The sequence below is a fragment of the Gobio gobio genome, assembly GCF_949357685.1.
Source record: "Gobio gobio genome assembly, chromosome: 14".
Taxonomy (NCBI): domain Eukaryota; kingdom Metazoa; phylum Chordata; class Actinopteri; order Cypriniformes; family Gobionidae; genus Gobio; species Gobio gobio.
In genome coordinates, this window is record NC_137107.1 from 43,745,532 (window position 1) to 43,768,371 (window position 22,840).

A 22,840-nucleotide genomic window follows, 5' to 3' on the forward strand; every position below is an offset into this window, starting at 1 on the left:
TCCACTGTGTAATGTGTACCTGAGAAGAATCTATTTTGATTACGTTATCATTCACCCTCTACTTTGTCTCCTTTAGCCCCTCCCACTATTCTTCAGGATGGGGCGGTCCCTCAGCAGCAGGCCCCGCCTCCAGGTGAAAGTGTTCCATTCTACCCAGTGCCGCCACAACAAAACTTTATGACAACGTATCAACCTGAATCGCATGAGCGGTACACATCCATGCCCCAACAAATGCCCCAACAAATGCCCCATCAAATGCCCCAACAAATGCCCCAGCAAATGCCCCAACAAATGCCCCCACAAATGTCCCAGCAAATGCCCCCGCAAATGCCCCAGCAAATGCCCCAGCAAATGCCCCAGCAAATGCCCCAACAAATGCCCCAACAAATGCCCCAGCAAGTGCCCTCACAAATGCCAACGTACAACTCTACAGAAATGCATCCACAGATACCACCTCAGATGCCCCCAGGAATGCAACATCAGATGCCCCCACCAATGCCTGGGGCCGAACATGGCTCCGCCCCTTCCTCTCCTCAGCAGTTCCCTCAGTCATCTCCGACGTTCAGTGGCCTCCCTCCTCAAGGGAAGGACTTTTACGATGAAATGGCGCGCATGGTGAGAATTCCATATTTATTGCAACTAACTCTGGCTAATATTACTTTTTAAAGTAATGTTACACTTTTGCATAAAAATGTAGCTAAATAGTGTACATCATTACTTTTTATGAATCGTAACTAGGGTTGGGTACCGAAATCCGGTTCCAATATGGCACCGGTACTTATATAACCGGTATGTACCGGACCGAATCAGAACGCAGATTTCGGTTCCTCATTTCGGTGCCAAAATTCAAACGTGCTTTCGCGCTTTGGCTGAGCCAGAGACAGACGCTCAGCGCTGGTCACATCACAACTCATGACAACTATTCAGTGTTTTCAACGACATCATGTTTATTTCAGGTTTCAGACATTTAAATGTTCATAAGTAGGCTACTAGCAAAAAACACACACTGATGTCAATGAAAGCGGCAATGACAATCCTTTCAGACGGTTATAATTTGACTAACGTTACGTGTTTTATTCACATCAGATAAATGCACATTATATAGTAACTATATAGTTTACTCTATTCTTCTTCCAGTTCACTGGTCACTTACTTTCATGGGTTTCGTGAGACGAGAATGATCTCAAGTGTTGTAAATCCGACAGATCCGATTCTGAGGCGCAAACTAACATGGCGCCGCCCATTGCGCTTTATAGATCAACTAACACACATTCACTCACACATTTGAACATCAGATAGTTCGTGACACAGTTAACAAGTTTGTGAATATTTTGAATAAAAAGAAAAAACGAAATAAACCCGATACAGCTGAGCTGTCAGCGCTATTGCGGCTGCTGTGTGTCATGTGAGAAACATGACGCGTCACCATGGAAACATTAAGGCGATGCGTTCAAAAATATTTAGCCAGAGAATATGATCATATTTCATAGAAAGCTGAAGCTGGAAGCTGGTTTGTAGCAGAGCAAGAATACAGACGACTGCTGTTATTACTGTAACTGTTTAGAGTTATATTAGGCTTGTTGTAGTTGGGTGCCTTAGGTTTTACTGTGAATTTGTAAATATGTCAATTATAATTTGTAAATAAGTAAATTGTGTTTTGTATTTATTTCTATTCATACATTTAAGTATACATTAAACTTTTAATAAATGGTTCAATTTATATAATAAATAAATAAATAAATAAATAAATAAATAAATAAATAAATAAATAAATAAAAAGCCATTTAATATCATCCACCTCGTTTGGTGGCCTTTTTAAAAAAAAAAAAAGTATCGGTTCAGGCACCGTTTAGGCACCGGAACCGTTTTAAAAGTATCGGTTTGGCACCGGAATCGAAAAAAACCCAAACGATACCCAACCCTAATCGTAACACATTGGGGACTTTTGTTTTACGTTTTACTTGGGTTTTCATTGAAATATAACACCTCTTACTCCATATTTAGATCCACCAGGAGTGTTGGGTATTATTGTGTTACATTTGTTACATTACTCCTACATAAACTAGTTAATTATGTTATGTGTCATGTGACCCTGGACCAGAAAACCAGTCATATGGGTGAATTTGTTGAAATAAGCTTTCCATTGATGTATGGTTTGTTAAGATAGGACAATATTTGGCTGAGATACAACTATTTGAAAATCTGGAATCTGAGGGTGCAAAAAAAATTAAATATTCAGAAAGTCGCCCAAAGTTGTCCAAATGTAGTCCTTAGCAATGCATATTACTACTATATATATATATATATATATATATATATATAATTTTTTTTTTATTTTTTTTTTTATTTTTTTTTACAAAATATCTTTAGTTAATGTCCTAAAGATTTTTGGCATAAAAGAAAATGTTTGACCCATACAATGTATTGTATTGTTGGTATGTGTCGACTTATGACTGATTTTGTGGTCCACGGTCACGTTATGTTATGGAATTTACCATTTATATTATTTATATAATGTATTAAAGGGTTAGTTCACCCAAAAATGAAAAGTAGCCCATGATTTACTCACCCTCAAGTTGTCCTAGGTGTATATGACATTCTTCTTTCAGACGAATAAAATCAGAGTTTTATTAAAAAATGTCCTGGCTCTTCTAAGCTTTATAATGGCAGTGACTGGCTGTTTCTGTTTTGAAGTCCATAAAAGTGCATCTATCCATCATATAACTGCTCCACACGGCTCTGGGGGGTTAGTAAAGGCCTTCTGAAGCGAATCGACACGTTTGTGTAAGAAAAATATCCATATTTAAGACGTTATGAAGTAAAATGTCCAGCTTCTGGTGGACCGCTTCCGTATTCAACTTGCGGAAAAAGCGTAACTGGCTCGATGATGACATCGGATGTAGCGTAAGCATTTTGAACTGCAAGAGGATATTTTACCTTATAAAGTTTTAAATATGGATATTTTTCTTACACAAACCCATCAATTTGCTTCAGAAGGCCCTTATTAACCCCACGGAGCCGTGTGGAGCACATTTATGATGGGTGCACTTTTTTGGGCTTCAAATTTTGGGCTGCCATTATAAAGCTTGGAAGAGCCAGGACATTTTTTAATATAACTCTGATTGTATTCGTCTGAAATAAAAATGTCATATACCCCTAGGATGGCTTGAGGGTGAGTAAATCATGGGATTATTTAAATGTTTGGGTGAACTATCCCTTTAAACTGGTTCCTGTTGTTGTTCGTTTAAGGGCCCGGGCAGAAGATCAAGAACCACTTCACAGTCATCATCAATACACATGGTACAGTCTATATTACTCATCAAAGATTCCTGTTTCAACAAAAATATTAAGCTGCACAACTGTTTTCAACATTGTTTCAAATGTTTCTTGAGCAGCAAATCCTCATATTAGAATGATTTCTGAAGGATCATGTGACACTGAAGACTGGAGTAATTCAGTTTTGATCACAGGAATAAATTACATTTTAACATACATTCACACAGAAAAGTTATTTTAAATTGTATCAATATTTCACACTATTACCATTTTTCTGTATTTTTGATCAAATAAATGCAGCCTTGGTGAGCAGAAGAGACTTCTTTCAAAAACATTCAAAAATACTACCAACCCCAAACTTTGGAACTGTAGTGTACTTGTTTAAACCTTGCGTGGCTTGTGACATCTCTAATTCTGTCCTTATTTGCAGACTTCAGGAGGACGTCGGTCTCGCACAACGTCAGAATCGTCCAATCATTCTGGGCGGGAGCGCAGCAGTTCGCTAGCCAATCAGGGTTCTCCACCTCCTCCATCTATCCCAGAGGCTCCATCACAGGAAGAATCCAAGAAGACCAAGAAAGACTCTCCCAAAAAAGTACATACTTGCGTATAAACGCATACAGATACCAACTGGATACGGACTAGGAAATCTTTCACGATTTTAATGAATGTTGCATAGTCGTAAAACCTTTTCTTTCTCCATCAGGGAGCGAGTGGCAGCGGCTGGCTGACCTGGCTGTATCCAAAGCGGAAGAATGAAGCGCATCTGCCCGACGACAAAAACAAATCTGTAGGCACATACTTCCAACAATCTCCTGCTCTCTCTCATGGCCGTCTTGTCTTGTTTCATAGCATTGATTAAGGGATTACGGTTATTTTTCAGATTGTTTGGGATGAAAAGAAGCAGAAATGGGTGAATCTGGAAGAGCCCGAGGAAGAGGTACAGCACAAGAATTCGTTAATGCATTTGAAATGCTGTATACTATCATGCATGTATCATTGTGAATGATGGAATTTGTATTTGTCTCAGAGCAAACCCCCTCCTCCTCCACCGACCAGCTTCCCCAAAGTTCCGATGGGCGGCCCAGGGATGGGGCCACCAGCTGCAGGGGGTCCAGGGGCGGGGCCACCTGTCAATATGTTCTCCAGGAGAGCAGGTATGTTACCACTCACGTTGTCGTACACCTCTGTTCTCTTATATACATCTTAGTGAGAAATCTGACCATTATTTAATCATCTTTTAGTTGTATATAATTGTGTAACTTGGACTGAGCGCTTAAGAGATTCGCTCTGTCTCAATCGATCGGTAAAGCACACTATTTCAGTTAATCTCAATGAATGCGCAGTGTATTTGACGCACAGTAAACACTAGTGTGAGGCGCACGACTGAGAGCGCTCAGTGTTTCACACACACTCAAAGAGAGAGCGAGAGAGTCTTACACAACACAGAATTGACGTGCTACATGTAAACAATATCCTTTGTCGTATTTTCCTGTAAAATAATGGCGTTTATTTGGAATTATTCAGCCTTTCATGAACAGGAAGAAATTAATGCACAAACGGGAATCTCATTGGCTGGCGTGCACCTATTACTGTGCCTGTTTTGATTTCAGCAAATCAGTTTGAATGAGCGCTGACAACATGATTAATATTCATGAACCCAGAAGCTCATTATTCCTTAGTGCAGTTTATTTTTATTAGTAGAAGAATTTGTGGTATTATTATCTTATCAACTCAAATTACTGAAGTTCTATCATAAAATCATTATTTTCAACTTTTTTGTAATCTGAAGACATTTTTGAGATAATTACTTTTGCTGTTTCTGCTATTTTTACCACTGTTTGCACCATGAGTGTATGAATAAATACAGAATCGGTTTACATGTAAAACTTGTCATTGATTTGAATTATTATTGTTTGTATTGTGTGATGTTTTTCAGCACAGTTGCACTATTTAAACATTACCTGCACTTTTACAGAAGACAATTATATCTGCAACTTTTCCATTTCTGAAAAGGCTGGTATGGAATTTTACATTAAAAAAAAAAAAAAAAAAAAAAAAATATATATATATATATATATATATATATATATATATATATAAATATATTTATATTATAGGAGCCTATTTGATGACATGTACGTTTTACTTTAGATCATTGTTTGTTTTTCTGAGACTCTCAAGAATGCATGCAGCTCTCACTTGTATCCAAAAACATGGGGAATGATACTACATTTATCGGCATTTATCGTTATCGCAATAAATACTAGAAAATATCGGGATACATTTTTAAGTCCATATCGCCCATCCCTAATACTGCAACACACACATAATAACACACATTTAGCATGATTGCAGCAGGAATAAAGGAATTCTTGTATCTATTTGATTTGCACAGAGGGAGTTTAAATCTCTGACCCGAGGGAAGCAGCTGAAATTCAGTGTAGGTAACATCAGAAAGGACTGACTGGCCCTTCCTGGTGGCTTAAGATTAGGACATTTAGGAACTTTGGATAACTCGTACAAACTCAAACAGACGAACAGTGTTACTGCTTCTACAGTTCGCCACAGTGCAGCGAAACGTTCCTTTGAAACGCACGGTTCTAAAGAATTGATTCATGAAAATAACTGATTCATTGATATTTGTGCTAAAGCGGTTTAAAACAAAGACGCTACAAAAAAGTCTCTCCTCCTTAAATCTTAAATACCCACAAGTAATGCTCTTTTGACTTTCTAGGCACTAAGAGCCGTTATGTGGACGTGTTGAATCCTGGTCGTGGAGGATCTAAACCCGCCGCTGCTGTACCACCCCCTGCTGACCTGTTTGCTCCTCTCGCACCCATGGCCATGCCAGCCAACCTCTTTACACCAGCAGCAGGTGTGTGTGTGTGTATACATTAGTGTGCATTAGTGTATGTCTGTGTGAAGTCTAACACTGCTCTTTTCAGGCCCAGATGAGCAGCAGCCGATGGAGGGAAGCATTCCAGACGGCAGTGGTGAAAACACACAGCAGGCTAGTGCCACAGTGCCACAGGTACACACATCTGCCCAGCAGCACAATACTGCATATATACACACAGGGTCCAGAATTCACTTTAGTTCCCATCACAACTGGACTTGTTCAGCCAACTTTTTCTCGCACAATTGAGCCGCACAGCATTTTGAGTGTCTCACGTGATGCATGAGTTTTTGCACAGTTGACATTTATGTATCTCTTTCATTTGATTTGCTCATAATGCTTTGCACATATTTACCTTTTTATTTATTTCTTTGTTTATTCATTTTTAGTTCATATTTTTTTTCTTCCTTTTATTTATTTATTTATTTATTTTCACATTTTCACATTTTATTTATTCACCAGTTTGTTTGTTTGTTTGTTTTCTTGCATTTGGTTCTTTATTATTTTATTTTTATTGTATTTTATTTTATTACCAGAGCCAGTTTATTATATATTTGTTTTTTATTTAATTTTTGCTCTTGACATTTCACTTTTATTTTTTATTTTGTTTTATTTTTACTTTATTTTTAATTAATTGCATTACCAGAGCCAGTTTATTATTTCATTTTTTTGTATTTGCTATTTTATTTTTATTTTGTTTTATTTCATTACCAGCAAGTTTAATTTATTTATATATATTTGTTGTTTAATTTTTTTTTTTATTATTAGTTATTTATTTATTTATTTATTTTTAAATCAATGTAAGTGGTCTCTTAATTTTTTCCAGAGCTGTATATATAAATAATATTTTTCTTTTTGTATTTATTTTTGTTATGTTTTATTTATTTATTTTATAGAAGTAGTTTGCTTTTTTTCTTGCATTTGGCTCTTGATGATTTATTGACTTTCATTTATTTTATTTATTGGATTCTAATATCAGATGACTGAACTACTGAACTACCATCCCACAGAATTGCATTCACACCTAAATGTAGTTGTAATACACATCCGCTATAATGAGTGTGTGTTTTCTACCTAGATGTTTAATCCGAATGCTTTGCCTCCCGGCCCGGAGGGAACCCAGTCTGGAGAGGTCAGATCATCCTTTAATACTTTACCACATCTCCTTTGAGGACACTTCATTCTGTCATGCCCTGCTCCTTCACCCATTAATGCAGATTAACATAATTTTAATAACTCATATGCTCCCATGTACACTTACTGCTTCTGAAACACACACACACACACATTTGATCTCGCATCTTTAACTGTATTCCATGATTATGGGCTTTGATTATTACCTCAGATCTGGTGAGACAAAGTGCATGAGTGTGTGCGAGCGTGTTTGAGAGTGAGAGCGCGCATGTTAAAGGACTACACGCTACTGAGGTGTTGCCATGGAGACCACTGATTGTGATGTAATCATATTGTAATGATTGACAAGAGATGTGTGATTTAAGATGGCGCTGCATGGATTAATTTGGGTTTGTGGTGTTTTTGTTTGTTTGTTTGTTTCGTTTATTCTTGCTGTTCTAGCTGTCACGTTCTAGCTCAATGAGTTCTCTATCTCGAGAAGTGAGTCAGCATTTAAATCAGGTACTTTCAGCTGGTTTTTATCTGAAACACACACACACACACACACACACACACCTTTTCCAGACACTGCAACGATAAAACAACAGCAGTGCTTTCTAATGCTGCATAGTAACCCACGAGCACACATGCTATCTGCACGTCTCTAACATCACACACTTGCAGCCACACCTCCAGCACGACACCTTTGTGTCACCAGCAGCCCTGACTGAGTACACGGCCAATAGGAAGGGCTCTTGGATCTCAAAGAGGCGTGCTGAAGACTGAGGCTCCGCCCCCCTTTTGGTGCATGCACACATTAACCAATCACGTGCTGCATGCCAATCATGACTTTCAGTGGGCATGGCCGTCTGCATCCATGGAGATGGGTGGTGGTGATGTTGCTCTCCTGTTCCCATGGTAACTGCAAATGTGTTCTCATAGGTTCCCGCTCAGCCACCAGCGCAAGGAGCTCCACCTGCAGGGGGCGTGACCTTTTATAACCCCTCCCAGTTTGCACAGGTAGGTTTCACAAGGGCTGTTTTTAAGGCAAATCAATTATTGTTTTTAACTAAAAATATTAAACATCATTTTTGTTAATTGAAATAAAATCGAAATAAAAGATTAAAAGACCTAAATGAAAATTACAAAATGTTGCTTTTGCAACTAGCTGAACTAAAATGTTTAAATACTAAAATGACCAAAACTGAAATAAAGCCAATTAGAAAAAAATACAAAAAATATTAAACATGACAAAATTACTGTAACTTAAAAATGAAAACTGAAAATATAAAAATAGAAGCTATTTTATATTATTACCAGAGCCAGTTTATTTTTTTATTGTATTTTTAATCTTGACATTTAAATTTTTATTTTATTTTAAAAGTACATTAAAATGTAATGTTTACTGTAATAAATTAAACATTTTCAAATAAAACTAAAATAGTAAAATTGAGTCAATGAAAACTGTACTAAATGAGCATGAAGAAGAATTATCTTTGTATCAAAGCAGTAATAAACGGCTATATTTACCACAGGAAAAAACTAATTAACTAATAGATATCACCGTACTTCCCTAGTGAATTAATCACAGTATATTAAGACAATTGTTTTTTATTAGAAGTTTTCTGAAATGTTTTGGTTAATTAATAAATAATGGTTAAAGGAACACGCCACTTTTTTGAAAATAGGCTCATTTTCCGACTCCCCTAGAGTTAAACAGTTGAGTTTTACCATTTTCTAATCCATTCAGCCGATCTCCGTGTCTGGCGGTAGCACTTTTAGCATAGCTTAGCATAGATCATTGAATCTGATTAGACCGTTAGCATCTCGCTCAAAAAAATGACCAAAGAGTTTTGATATTTTTCCTATTTAAAACTTGACTCTTCTGTTGTTACATCCTGTACTAAGACAAAAATAGGCTAACTTCTGTCAACATAACCAACGTGACAACGTGCCTTGTAACCATGGAGACATTTCTGAGAGACGATTCAGAAGATATTTACTTTGGTGCAGATCCTGAACCGTATATATTTGAACCAGAATACACTGAAGATTAGGTTGTCACGTTGGTAAAAAAAAAAAAAAAAGGTTGCTGCATGTTCCTTTATTAAGTGTAATTAAAATCTACTGATGTAAATAGATAAAGTTTAATAAACACTTACATGTGCATTTTGGATGTCTTGTCTTGCCTTAAAGGAATAGTTCACCAAGTCATTTACTCACCCTGGTGTTGTTCTAATGTAGTATGCCCTTATTTTTTATGAATTCTTAAAAAATATCCTGCTAATTTCATATAATGACAGTGAAAAGCTACCAGCATCAAGATTTAAAAAAAAAAAGAATGATCCCATGTGACACACATTGTTTACTCCAGGTGTTCTCAGGGTTTATGAGAGGGTTTAGTGAAAAAACAACTGAAATTGAATGTATTATTTAATGAAATTCTTGACCTTGGCCGTTGTTCTTCTGTGCTCGACTGCTGGTTCGTGAGACTCTATTAGCGCCGCAGTTCACTCCGACTCGCCCAGAAAAACACAAGTTGATCCAGATTAACAAAAACACAACATGGAAATACAACGCCTAGAAATCCCAACAAAGTATCTGTGTACTTTCTTTACTGAGTTGAATATCTCCGGACTGGAACTCCATCTGTCTAATAACAGTCAGAACTTGATAAAACAGTTTGTTGAGACAAACTTTAAGTTGGCTTGAGAAAGCCGGACCAGAAAGTTTGAGATGGATAGATAGATAGATAGATAGATAGATAGATAGATAGATAGATAGATAGATAGATAGATAGATAGATAGATAGATAGATAGATAGATAGATAGATAGATAGATAGATAGATAGATAGATAGATAGATAGATAGATAGATAGATAGATTAAAAAAAATAAAAAAATTGTCAGTTGGAGTTTGAACTGTCTTGGCTCATCTGAACATTTCGTCAATGGGATTTTTCCGAGTTTTGATCGTCAATTTTAGGAAAACCTTAAGTCTGATAGGTTCGAAAAGATATAGCACACTAAGTCAGAACATTCTGAAGGTCTGAGCCGAGTTTGGAGTTTGTAGAGTTAAAGCTCTAGCAGGAGTTAGAGTTGTACATTTTAGGGTCAGAGAAGACGATAGGATTTCAGTAAATTGGCTCTCTCAAGCCAACTTAATGACAGTTGACAGGTATGAACATAACTTCTTGTTACAACGAACACAACACACATATTCACCTCAGAGAAGATGCATGGGTTGTATTTCATGTCGCGTTTTTCTTAAAGGGATAGTTCACCCGAAAATTAAAATTAGCCCATGGTTTACTTACCCTCAAGCCATCCTAGGTGTATATAACATTCTTCTTTCAGACCAACACAATCAGAGTTGTATTAAAAAAGTCCATGCTCTTCCAAGCTTTATAATGGCAGTATTTGTTGCTCTGTTTTTGAAGTCCATAAAAAATGGATCTGTCCGTCAAATAACTGCTCCACACGGCTCTGGGGGGTTTATAAAGGCCTTCTGAAACGAAGCGATGCGTTTTAAGTAAGAAAAATATCCATATTTAAAACTTAATAAAGTTTCGGCCGATCGACTTCCGTTTTCAGTTTATGGAAAAAGTGTTGAAAGTGCCTCATGCCGATCAAAGGCTAACGTTGCCAGGTATGCTCGTCAGATGCATCTTGAATTGCGAGAAGGCACTTTCAACACTTTTCCACGGAAGGCTATCGGCTGGAACTTTACTTTATAAAGTTTTAAATATGGATATTTTTCTTACATAAACCCATCGATTCGCTTCAGAAGGCCTTTATTAACCTCCCAGAGCCGTGTGGAGCAGTTATTTGACGGACAGATGCATTTTTATGGACTCAACAGTCACTGCCATTATAAAGCTTGGAAGAGCCAGGACATTTTTAATGGTTTCTGATTGTGTTCGTCTGAAAGAAGAATGTCATATACACCTAGGATGACTTGAGGGCGAGTAAATCATGGGCTAATTTTCATTTTTGGGTGAACTATCCCTCTAATCTTGTCTGCTTTTCTGGGCGAGTCGTAGTGAACTGTGATGATAATAGATGCGAAAAGAAGGTCAGGATTTCATTAAAATGTACATAAAAATTGTTTGTTTGTCCAAACCCCATCATATGCCCCCAGAACAATATATGACAGGAATATCTGATACTTCTGCGTCTTTTATAAAAAGCTTAATGCTGGAGGCTACTCAATGGCATTATCTGGACGAGCGCAAGCGGGACTTTTTTTTTACTATTATTCTTTTTCTGGCCCATAAAAGAGAGAATGGCATCAAAGCATTTCCTCATCATTTTGACTTAATTTTCATTTTAGGGTGACTATCCCTTTAAGGAAAATGTTGTGGATGTCATCACAGAAAGAAACTGACACACAAATGTCTTTCTCTGTCTTCTTCAGTCTGCTCCCACCAGCCGTGCTCGATCTGGCCGTTTGGGACAGAGAGGATACCCCACAGTGAAGTAACCGCGTCGCTGCAGTACTAGATCAATCTGTGTTTCTAGACCAGATCGGACTGAAGTTTGGTTTCTGCCTGGACTACTAGCAGCCCTCAGCCTCCCAAATAACATTGTCTCGCTGTCATAATCGTCGTTTTCCCCGTCTGTGCTGAAGCTGGAACGAATGGATGAGACTCCGGTCATTCTCAGTTTCTCCTTCTAGACTTCTCATAGCCGCTGCGGTCCAGCTCTAAACTCTCGCTCTGAGTTTGTGCGGACCAGCGGCGCTTCCTCAACGTGAGCGGTGTGAATACAAGTGCAATATTGCGATTTTTAGCCCTGTGTAGTTTGATTTCCCCTAGTGTAGTCTGCTCATTTCAGCAGGGTGTATGCGAGTGTGTATGAATGCCCGTGTGTGTGTGTGTGTGGGGAGGAAATGTGGGCGTGTCTTGCAGATGAAAGGCATCCAATGCATGTGTTAGAGGGCGGTCTGGCCTGTTGTCATGGGAACAGTACAGCGAACCAGAATGTTTTAGATATTTATTAAGCGTCCTGTCAAAATGAAACCGGACAGGATCTGTATATCAGAGCGAGTTTGCGTACGCATAGTCACGATGTGCTCGACAAGGCGATCTCTTACCATCTCCCGATCGAATCCTTCATTTTGCCAGTAGCGAAGAATCATACATTTATATGATTTACCAAAATCCCTGTGATCATTTGCGTGTTTTGCTCATAAAATATCTATTATTATTTTCCTGACTTCATCTCGCTCTGATTGGTCGTCTTCATGTCTCTTAATCACACGCTATTCCTTTGCTCGTTCCGGGGTTCTTGTCCCCATGGTAACAGCGAGGTTTTGTAATTCCAAAGGTCAGCTCTGTTTGAAGGAAGCTCGGACTTTTCCAATGTGTTTAGAAATTGACTGTACAATTCTTGATAAAGTGATAATAAAGATATTTTTGAGCTCTTTAACACTTCAGAATGTTCTCTCTTTTTTTACTTTACAAAAGTAGAAGTATTCTATGTGTCTCTTTTAATATGAGCTGCTTATATACACCGCATAATATGCTTAACATTATGACCGGGGAAGTGAATAACATTGATTCTCTTCATCACGGCACCTGTTAGTGGGCGGGATATATTAGGCAGCAAGTGAACATTTTGTCTTCAAAGTTGATGTGTTAGAAGCAGGAAAAATGGGCAAGCGTGAGGATTTGAGCGAGTTTGACAAGGGCCAAATTGTGATGGCTAGACGACTGGGTCAGAGCATCTCCAAAACTGCAGCTTTTATGGGGTGTTCCCGGTCCGCAGTGGTCAGTATCAAGAGTGGTCCAAGGAAGGAACAGTGGTGAACCGGCGACAGGGTCATGGGCGAATCATTGATGCACGTAGGGGTATTCCCTGGTGGCTGTGTCCTCTTTCAGCAGTCCTCTTTTGAGGAGCACGAGTTTGAGGTGTTGACTTGGCTTCCAAATTCCTCAGATCTCAATCCAATCGAGCATCTGTGGGATGTGCTGAACAAACAAGTCCGACCCATGGAGGTCCCACCTCGCAACTTACAGGACTTAAAGGATCTGCTGCTAACATCTTGGTGCCAGAGATCACAGCACACCTTCAGGGGTCTAGTGGAGTCCATGCCTCGATGGGTCAGGGCTGTTTTGGCAGCAAAAGGTGGACCAACACAATATTAGGATATCATAATGTTATGCCTGATTGGTGTATGCATGCTTACCATTTTTTAAATTCTTTTATAATAATATTTAAACAGTTGTAGATGCATCTACACTACCATTAAAAGGTTTGGGGTTGGTAAGATTTAAAAAAATAATAATATTTTCTTATGCTCACTAAAGCTGCATATATTTGATAAAAATATAGATAAAAAGAGTAATATTGTGAGATGTTACAATTTATTTTAAATGCACTTTATTCCTGTGATTACTCCAGTCTCAAGTGTCACATGATCGTTCAGAAATCATTCTAATATGCAAGAAACATTTATCATTATCAATGTTGAAAACAGTCATATTTTTATGAAAACTGACTTTTTTTTTCAAGATTCTTTGATGAATAGAAAGTTCAAAAGAACAGCATTTATTTGAAAGAAATATTTTGTAACATTATAAATGTCTTCCAATTGAATGCATCCTTGTTGAATAAAAGTATTAATTTGTTTTAAAAAACATTTTTACTGACCTCAAACTTCTAATCGTAGTGTGTTGTTGTGCAATATAGAAAATAGATATTCCACTGACTAGCAAAAGCAGATAGCAAATCATTGTTCAATTGTGTTTTTCTTATTTTTTCATTAAAAAAAAGGACAAACCGACTCACCAAACAGTTGAAAAGTGTTCTTAAAAGCATTTCATCAAGTCTTTAATATCTGCATGGCTCTCATATTTATAGAATGTACATGAAATCTCATACAAAACTACAGTATGAAACTCTGCATTCTTTATTTACAGACATATATTATTTAATAGCTGATTATTAGACAAATCAACAAAAGAATGTAAATGTGCAGGCGCCCGTGGAATGTCAAAGCCATGGACTAGTGGTTAGTGCAGGTGCTCTAGAGTTCAGATACGCTTAGCTGAGTTTCTCATGCACGTTCACATCCAGCCTGTTGGTTTTCCTGATGCAATTCCTAAGACATTTCCCTTCACAATCATTTCATCTCCCCTGTCCCAATCAATAAAAAGTGGCAAAAATCCTAAAAAACAAACACAAAAAAAAAGTCCATGTAAACAATGTTTTGAAATATACACTTAAAATGTACAGCATTTAGTTCCTCTGGGTCACAGTGTCTGTAGCGATTCCATTCCTCATTCTGTCAGTTGCGTGTGTGTTGGGCTCAGAGCGCCCTCCTGTGGACAAAGAGAAAATTATTATTCTTTTTCAAACAGTCCAGGAAACTCCTCAAGAGCTCTTCCTGCCTTGTTTATTATTCACCAGCTTAACTTAAAGGGATAGTTCACCCAAAAATGTAAAATTCTGTCATCATTTACTCTCCCTCGAGTTCAAAACATGTACAAGTTTCTTTCCTATGGAAGCTTGTTTCCACCAAAGAATAAAATAATTTAAAAGGTAATTGCAACTTTTTATCTCACAATTCTGACTTTACAACTCACAATTCTGACTTTACAACTCGCAATTCTGACTTTACGTCTCGCAATTCTGACTTTACAACTCACAATTCTGACTTTACAACTCACAATTCTGACTTTACAACTCACAATTCTGACTTTACAACTCACAATTCTGACTTTACAACTCACAATTCTGACTTTACAACTCGCAATTCTGACTTTACAACTCACAATTCTGACTTTACAACTCGCAATTCTGACTTTACGTATCGCAATTCTGACTTTACAACTCACAATTCTGACTTTACAACTCACAATTCTGACTTTACGTCTCGCAATTCTGACTTTACAACTCACAATTCTGACTTTACGTCTCGCAATTCTGACTTTACAACTCACAATTCTGACTTTACAACTCGCAATTCTGACTTTACAACTCACAATTCTGACTTTACAACTCGCAATTCTGACTTTACGTATCGCAATTCTGACTTTACAACTCACAATTCTGACTTTACAACTCACAATTCTGACTTTACGTCTCGCAATTCTGACTTTACGTATCGCAATTCTGACTTTACAACTCACAATTCTGACTTTACGTCTCGCAATTCTGACTTTACAACTCACAATTCTGACTTTACGTCTCGCAATTCTGACTTTACAACTCACAATTCTGACTTTACAACTCACAATTCTGACTTTACAACTCACAATTCTGACTTTACGTCTCGCAATTCTGACTTTACAACTCACAATTCTGACTTTACGTCTCCCAATTCTGACTTTACAACTCACAATTCTGACTTTACAACTCGCAATTCTGACTTTACAACTCACAATTCTGACTTTACAACTCACAATTCTGACTTTACAACTTACAACTCACAATTCTGACTTTACAACTCGCAATTCTGACTTTACAACTCACAATTCTGACTTTACAACTCACAATTCTGACTTTACAACTCACAATTCTGACTTTACGTCTCGCAATTCTGACTTTACGTATCGCAATTCTGACTTTACAACTCACAATTCTGACTTTACGTCTCGCAATTCTGACTTTACAACTCACAATTCTGACTTTACAACTCGCAATTCTGACTTTACAACTCGCAATTCTGACTTTACAACTCACAATTCTGACTTTACAACTCACAATTCTGACTTTACAACTCACAATTCTGACTTTACAACTCACAATTCTGACTTTACAACTCACAATTCTGACTTTACAACTCGCAATTCTGACTTTACAACTCACAATTCTGACTTTACGTCTCGCAATTCTGACTTTACAACTCACAATTCTGACTTTACGTCTCGCAATTCTGACTTTACAACTCGCAATTCTGACTTTACAACTCACAATTCTGACTTTACAACTCACAATTCTGACTTTACAACTCACAATTCTGACTTTACAACTCACAATTCTGACTTTACAACTCACAATTCTGACTTTACAACTCACAATTCTGACTTTACAACTCGCAATTCTGACTTTACAACTCACAATTCTGACTTTACGTCTCGCAATTCTGACTTTACAACTCACAATTCTGACTTTACGTCTCGCAATTCTGACTTTACAACTCACAATTCTGACTTTACAACTCACAATTCTGACTTTACAACTCGCAATTCTGACTTTACAACTCGCAATTCTGACTTTACAACTCACAATTCTGACTTTACGTCTCGCAATTCTGACTTTACAACTCACAATTCTGACTTTACGTCTCGCAATTCTGACTTTACAACTCACAATTCTGACTTTACAACTCACAATTCTGACTTTACAACTCACAATTCTGACTTTACGTCTCGCAATTCTGACTTTACAACTCACAATTCTGACTTTACGTCTCCCAATTCTGACTTTACAACTCACAATTCTGACTTTACAACTCGCAATTCTGACTTTACAACTCACAATTCTGACTTTACAACTCACAATTCTGACTTTACAACTTACAACTCACAATTCTGACTTTACAACTCGCAATTCTGACTTTACAACTCACAATTCTGACTTTACAACTCACAATTCTGACTTTACAACTCACAATTCTGACTTTACGTCTCGCAATTCTGACTTTACGTATCGCAATTCTGACTTTACAACTCACAATTCTGACTTTACGTCTCGCAATTCTGACTTTACAACTCACAATTCTGACTTTACAACTCGCAATTCTGACTTTACAACTCGCAATTCTGACTTTACAACTCACAATTCTGACTTTACAACTCACAATTCTGACTTTACAACTCGCAATTCTGACTTTACAACTCACAATTCTGACTTTACGTCTCGCAATTCTGACTTTACAACTCACAATTCTGACTTTACGTCTCGCAATTCTGACTTTACAACTCGCAATTCTGACTTTACAACTCACAATTCTGACTTTACAACTCGCAATTCTGACTTTACATCTCGCAATTCTGACTTTACAACTCGCAATTCTGACTTTACATCTCGCAATTCTGACTTTACGTATCGCAATTCTGACTTTACAACTCACAATTCTGACTTTACAACTCACAATTCTGACTTTACGTCTCGCAATTCTGACTTTACAACTCACAATTCTGACTTTACAACTCACAATTCTGACTTTACGTATCGCAATTCTGACTTTACAACTCACAATTCTGACTTTACAACTCACAATTCTGACTTTACGTCTCGCAATTCTGACTTTACAACTCACAATTCTGACTTTACAACTCACAATTCTGACTTTACGTCTCGCAATTCTGACTTTACAACTCACAATTCTGACTTTACAACTCACAATTCTGACTTTACGTATCGCAATTCTGACTTTACGTATCGCAATTCTGACTTTACAACTCACAATTCTGACTTTACGTCTCGCAATTCTGACTTTACGTATCGCAATTCTGACTTTACAACTCACAATTCTGACTTTACGTCTCGCAATTCTGACTTTACAACTCACAATTCTGACTTTACGTCTCGCAATTCTGACTTTACAACTCACAATTCTGACTTTACAACTCGCAATTCTGACTTTACAACTCACAATTCTGACTTTACAACTCACAATTCTGACTTTACAACTCGCAATTCTGACTTTACGTATCGCAATTCTGACCCATATTCTTCAAAACATTTTCTTTTGTGTTCAGAAGAATAAAGAAACTCATATGTTTTTGGAACAACTGGAGGGTGAGTAAATGATGACAGAATTATTATAAAAAATATTAGCATGAAAGCATGCACAAACGCATACTTCGACAGGGAGTACATTAATCGCAGCCCTGAATGTGTGTGTGTATTTGGTTAAACGTACCAGTGCACTTTTTGCTCTCTGAACTGCAACTTCCAACATGCTCCGGTCGGACAGAATCTGCTGCAGAGTTCCAGAATCCATTTCCAGTAGCATCCCTACACACATTTAACCATTAATAAATATCACAGTGTGTGTACAAAAACACTTGCTGCGTCCCAAATTCCACACTGTATAGAGTGCATCCAGAAAGTATTCACAGCGCTTCACTTTTTCCACATTTTGTTGTTACAGCCTTATTCCAAAATGGATTAAATTCATTATTTTTTCCCTCAATTCTACAAACAATACCCCATGTGAAAGAAGTTTGTTTGAAATTAATACTAATTTATTAAAAATAAAAAACGAAAAAATCACATGTACATAAAGTATTCACAGCCTTTGCCATGACGCTCAAAATTGGGCTCAGGTGCATCCTGTTTCCAACTGATCATCCTTGAGATGTTTCTACAACTTGATTGGAGTCCACCTGTGGTAAATTCAGTTGATTGGACATGATTTGGAAAGGCACACACCTGTCTATATAAGGTCCCACAGTTAACAGCGCATGTCAGAGCACAAACCAAGCCCTGAAGTCAAAGGAATTGTCTGTAGACCTCTGAGACAGGATTGTATCTAGGCACAGATCTGGGGAAGGGTACAGAAAAAATCTCTGCAGCATTGGTGGTCCCAATGAGCACAGTGGCCTCCATCATCCGTAAATGGAAGAAGTTTGGAACCACCAGGACTCTTCCTAGAGCTGCCCGCCCAGCTAAACTGAGCGATCGGGGGAGAAGGGCCTTAGTCAAGGAGGTGACCAAGAACCCGACGGTTACTCTGATAGAGCTCCAGCTTTTCTCTGTGGAGAGAGGAGAACCTTCCAGAAGAACAACCATCTCTGCACCTCTCCACCAATCAGGCCTGTATGGTAGAGTGGCCAGACGGCACATGACAGCCCATCTGGAGTTTGCCAAAAGGCACCTGAAGGACTCTCAGACCATGAGAAATAAAATTCTCTGGTCTGATGAAACAAATATTGAACTCTTGCCTGAATGGCAAACGTCATGTCTGGAGGAAACCAGGCTCCGCTCATCACCTGGCCAACACCATCCCTACAGTGAAGCGGTGGTGGCAGCATCATGCTGTGGGGGTGTTTTTCAGTGGCAGGAACTGGGAGACTAGTCAGGATCGAGGGAAAGATGAATGCAGCAGCAATGTACAGAGACATCCTTGATGAAAACCTGCTCCAGAGCGCTCTGGACCTCAGACTGGGGTGAAGTTCATCTTCCAACAGGACAATGACCCTAAGCACACAGTAACAAAGGAATGGCTACGGGACAACTCTGAGAATGTCCTGGAGTGGCCCAGTCAGAGCCCAGACCTGAACCCGATTGAACATCTCAGGAGAGATCTGAAAATGGCTGTGCACCGACGCTCCCCATCCAACCTGATGGAGCTTGAGAGGTCCTGCAAAGAAGAATGGGAGAAACTTCCCAAAAATAGGTGTGACGAGCTTGTAGCATCAAACTCGACAAGACTTGAGGCTGTAATTGGTGCCAAAGGTGCTTCAACAAAGTATCAAGCAAAGGCTGTGAATACTAAAGCAATTTTTGTTTTGATTTTTAATACATTTGCAAAGATTTCAAACAAACATCTTTCACGTTGTCATTATGGGGTATTGTTTGTAGAATTGAGAAAAAAAATTATGAATTCAATCCATTTTGCAATAAGGCTGTAACATAAAATGTGGAAAAAGTGAAGCGCTGTGAATACTTTCCGGATACACTGTAGTAGGTACTACATTTGGTTTGAAACGTACTTCACGACCGTTATAAGAATGCGTTCTATATAGTATAAAAGTGTGTAGTATGAATGAAATTTGGACGTACTACATCCGCTATGATGTCACTGTCATGTGACCTACGGCATCAGTTTACCGGCATTCACGACTCCTCTCCCGTGGCCTCATGGGATAGTAAAGTGTTAATCGAACGCACACTTCAGAAGTACTAGGTACTATACAGTGTTGGGAATATTCGATTTCGGACGCAGCATCTCTCAATCAAGAACTCTGTATTCAAATGAGCTTAGTACATCACCTGTGATGTCAGCACAGTGGGTGGGGTCTAACTGATGCACAAAACTGAAAAGCTTCTCGCCAATGGATTCCACTTCCTCCCGGTCAGAGCTGTCACTCACGTCTGTCGCCTCGTCACCCTGCCTACGCCGCAGATAAATAGTACATTTTCTTATAATAACTTTCCTAAAATGTTTCTAATTCTTGCCAATATGATGTGTTTGTCAAACACTAAAAATCAGGGCATCATTCAAAACTGAATAGAGAATCATTCGTTGGACGTTTTGTAATTCTCATTCTGTGATTAATTCAAATTCCAACTCATGAACTGAAACCGGAACTTTGCTCGAAACTGATGATAAGAATCCAAAAGGCACTTACTCCTGCAACGTTTTCAAGGCAATCTTGACCCGTTCCTCGAGGAGCGAATGATCCGACAGCAGCTGAAGCACCGCCTCCTTCTTCTGCTCCAATAGCATGCCTGCACAGTTGCCACGGCAACGTTACTATTGTAACAGACTGTAAATTCCCTCATTTGGTGTTTTTGTGTCAGTAAGTGTACCAGTTATTTTCTGTGTATGCCCAGTGTTGTAGAGGTCAATGAGGTCATACAGCTGTTCACCCAGAGAGTCGGAGGACGCAGACACCGCATCATCAGTATGAGACAACGCTTCACTAGGAAGAGAATATGATTTTAGTACGTACTATACTTAACATGTGAAACAGTGTGCAATATTCATTTAGAAACATTTTAAGTAGTTGTATGCTACTTTGTTGTCACTATATTGCATGGTTAATATTCTGCCATATTCTGTCAGTTTTGTAAAAAATCTGTGTTTGTTGTGTTGTCTGGTGTCAGTTCTGTGTGATACCTGTGGTCAGACGATGTGAGAGCGGTCAGTGCTCTTTCCAGAGCTTTATTCAGCAGAGCTTCATCATACAACATCTGAGCCACAACAGAAGCAGGCAACTCCAGCAGCATACCTGCATGACACAACTAGAGTTAAAACACTATAACAGACAGACACAGATAGACAGACAGACAGACAGACAGACAGACAGACACAGACAGACAGACACACACAGACAGACATACACAGACAGACAGACACAGATAGACAGACAGACAGACAGACAGACAGACAGACACAGACAGACAGACACACACAGACAGACATACACAGACAGACATACACAGATAGATAAACAGACAGACACAGCTATACAGACAGACAGACACAGATAGATAGACAGACAGACAGACACATGCAGATAGACAGACAGAAACAGATAGATAGATAGATAGACAGACAGACAGACAGACAGACAGACAGACAGACAGACAGACAGACAGACAGACAGACACAGATAGATAGATAGATAGATAGATAGATAGATAGATAGATAGATAGATAGATAGACAGACAGACAGACAGACAGACAGACAGACAGAAAGACAGACAGACAGACAGACAGACAGACAGACAGACAGACAGACAGACAGACAGACAGACAGACAGACAGACAGACAGATAGATAGATAGATAGATAGATAGATAGATAGATAGATAGATAGACACAGATAGACACAGATAGATAGACAGACACAGATAGATAGACAGATAAATAGACAGACAGACATACACAGATAGATAGATAGACAGACAGACAGATAAATAGACAGACAGACATAGATAGATAGATAGATAGATAGATAGATAGATAGATAGATAGATAGATAGATAGATAGATAGATAGATAGATAGACAGACAGACAGACAGACAGACAGACAGACAGACAGACAGACAGACAGACAGACAGACAGACAGACAGACAGACCAATAGATAGATAGATAGATAGATAGATAGATAGATAGATAGATAGATAGATAGATAGATAGATAGATAGATAGATAGATAGATAGATAGATAGATAGATAGATAGATAGATAGATAGACACAGATAGACACAGATAGATAGACAGAGACAGACAGACAGATAGATAGTTAGATAGATAGATAGACAGACAGACAGACAGACAGACAGATAGATAGATAGACAGACAGACAGACAGACAGACAGACAGACAGACAGACAGACAGACACAGATAGACAGACAGACAGATAGATAGATAGATAGATAGATAGATAGATAGATAGATAGATAGATAGATAGATAGATAGATAGATAGATAGATAGATAGATAGATAGATAGATAGATAGATAGATAGATAGATAGATCTGTATCACCTGTAAGTTTAGGTGTCATCTCAGTGTATTTAGGATATATCAGATCATACAGTTTCTCTCCCAGTGTCTCCTGATCTTCATTTTTCTCCATCACTGCAGCATTGGCTGATGAAGATTAACTGATTATTTAATCATACGAATAATAATATCATCTTTCTGGACTCCGCTGTCATTTACATTATTGAACCATCCTCAACGAGTGTAAATAAGAGTCATAAGAATGTATTTACAGAAGACATCAGAGCTGAGTTGTTGTGGTAAGAGAGCGCATGAAAATGACGTAGTGCACACAGAGCGCGTGACGTCCTCAAGCTGAATCACCCGCGGTTGCGCGCTTGATGTTCATCCGCTCTGTCCATCAAAAACATAG

General features: G+C 38.3%; 2 protein-coding genes across 5 annotated transcripts in view; one reads left to right on the top strand and one right to left on the bottom strand.

Moving 5' to 3' along the window:
* The window catches only part of sec16a (SEC16 homolog A, endoplasmic reticulum export factor), a 28,404-nt gene extending 15,680 nt beyond the window's left edge, over positions 1–12,724 (top strand). For 2 of the 3 annotated variants that reach the window (XM_079835512.1, XM_079835513.1), the window contains 12 exons: positions 77–615; positions 3,250–3,300; positions 3,707–3,871; positions 3,983–4,066; positions 4,160–4,216; positions 4,307–4,433; positions 6,014–6,154; positions 6,225–6,310; positions 7,254–7,307; positions 7,751–7,810; positions 8,231–8,308; positions 11,706–12,724. In XM_079835512.1, the coding sequence (XP_079691638.1) occupies positions 77–615; positions 3,250–3,300; positions 3,707–3,871; positions 3,983–4,066; positions 4,160–4,216; positions 4,307–4,433; positions 6,014–6,154; positions 6,225–6,310; positions 7,254–7,307; positions 7,751–7,810; positions 8,231–8,308; positions 11,706–11,771 (1,508 nt within the window). In that variant the 3' untranslated portion in view covers positions 11,772–12,724. The remainder of the gene's footprint in view (positions 1–76; positions 616–3,249; positions 3,301–3,706; positions 3,872–3,982; positions 4,067–4,159; positions 4,217–4,306; positions 4,434–6,013; positions 6,155–6,224; positions 6,311–7,253; positions 7,308–7,750; positions 7,811–8,230; positions 8,309–11,705) is intronic. The other variant, XM_079835514.1, reaches the window with a different exon arrangement.
* Positions 12,725–13,811: 1,087 nt separating this feature from the next.
* Positions 13,812–22,779, bottom strand: LOC307137879 (uncharacterized protein). 2 transcript variants are annotated; one of them, XM_079835885.1, is made up of 8 exons: positions 22,471–22,779; positions 21,090–21,201; positions 20,780–20,892; positions 20,599–20,698; positions 20,240–20,361; positions 18,165–18,259; positions 14,549–14,613; positions 14,103–14,459 (listed from the first exon to the last, which is right to left on the bottom strand). In XM_079835885.1, the coding sequence occupies exons 1-7, from the start codon at positions 22,559–22,561 to the stop codon at positions 14,572–14,574; spliced, it is 675 nt and encodes a 224-aa protein (XP_079692011.1). In that variant the 5' UTR covers positions 22,562–22,779; the 3' UTR covers positions 14,103–14,459; positions 14,549–14,571. The 2 variants fall into 2 exon arrangements, with proteins under 2 accessions (XP_079692010.1, XP_079692011.1); XM_079835884.1 differs by having other exon boundaries at positions 13,812–14,613.
* Positions 22,780–22,840: the final 61 nt, after the last annotated feature.

What these genes read in the sequence shown, in the direction of transcription:
- LOC307137879 (XM_079835884.1), bottom strand. Translation starts at nt 22,561, where the DNA reads ATGGAGAAAAATGAAGATCAGGAGACACTGGGAGAGAAACTGTATGAT. An exon ending in GATGACACCTAAACTTACAG is followed by an intron (nt 21,202 to 22,470) that starts GTGATACAGATC and finishes TGTGTCATGCAG; the next exon opens with GTATGCTGCTGGAGTTGCCT. An exon ending in GCCTTGAAAACGTTGCAGGA is followed by an intron (nt 20,362 to 20,598) that starts GTAAGTGCCTTT and finishes TCTGCGGCGTAG; the next exon opens with GCAGGGTGACGAGGCGACAG.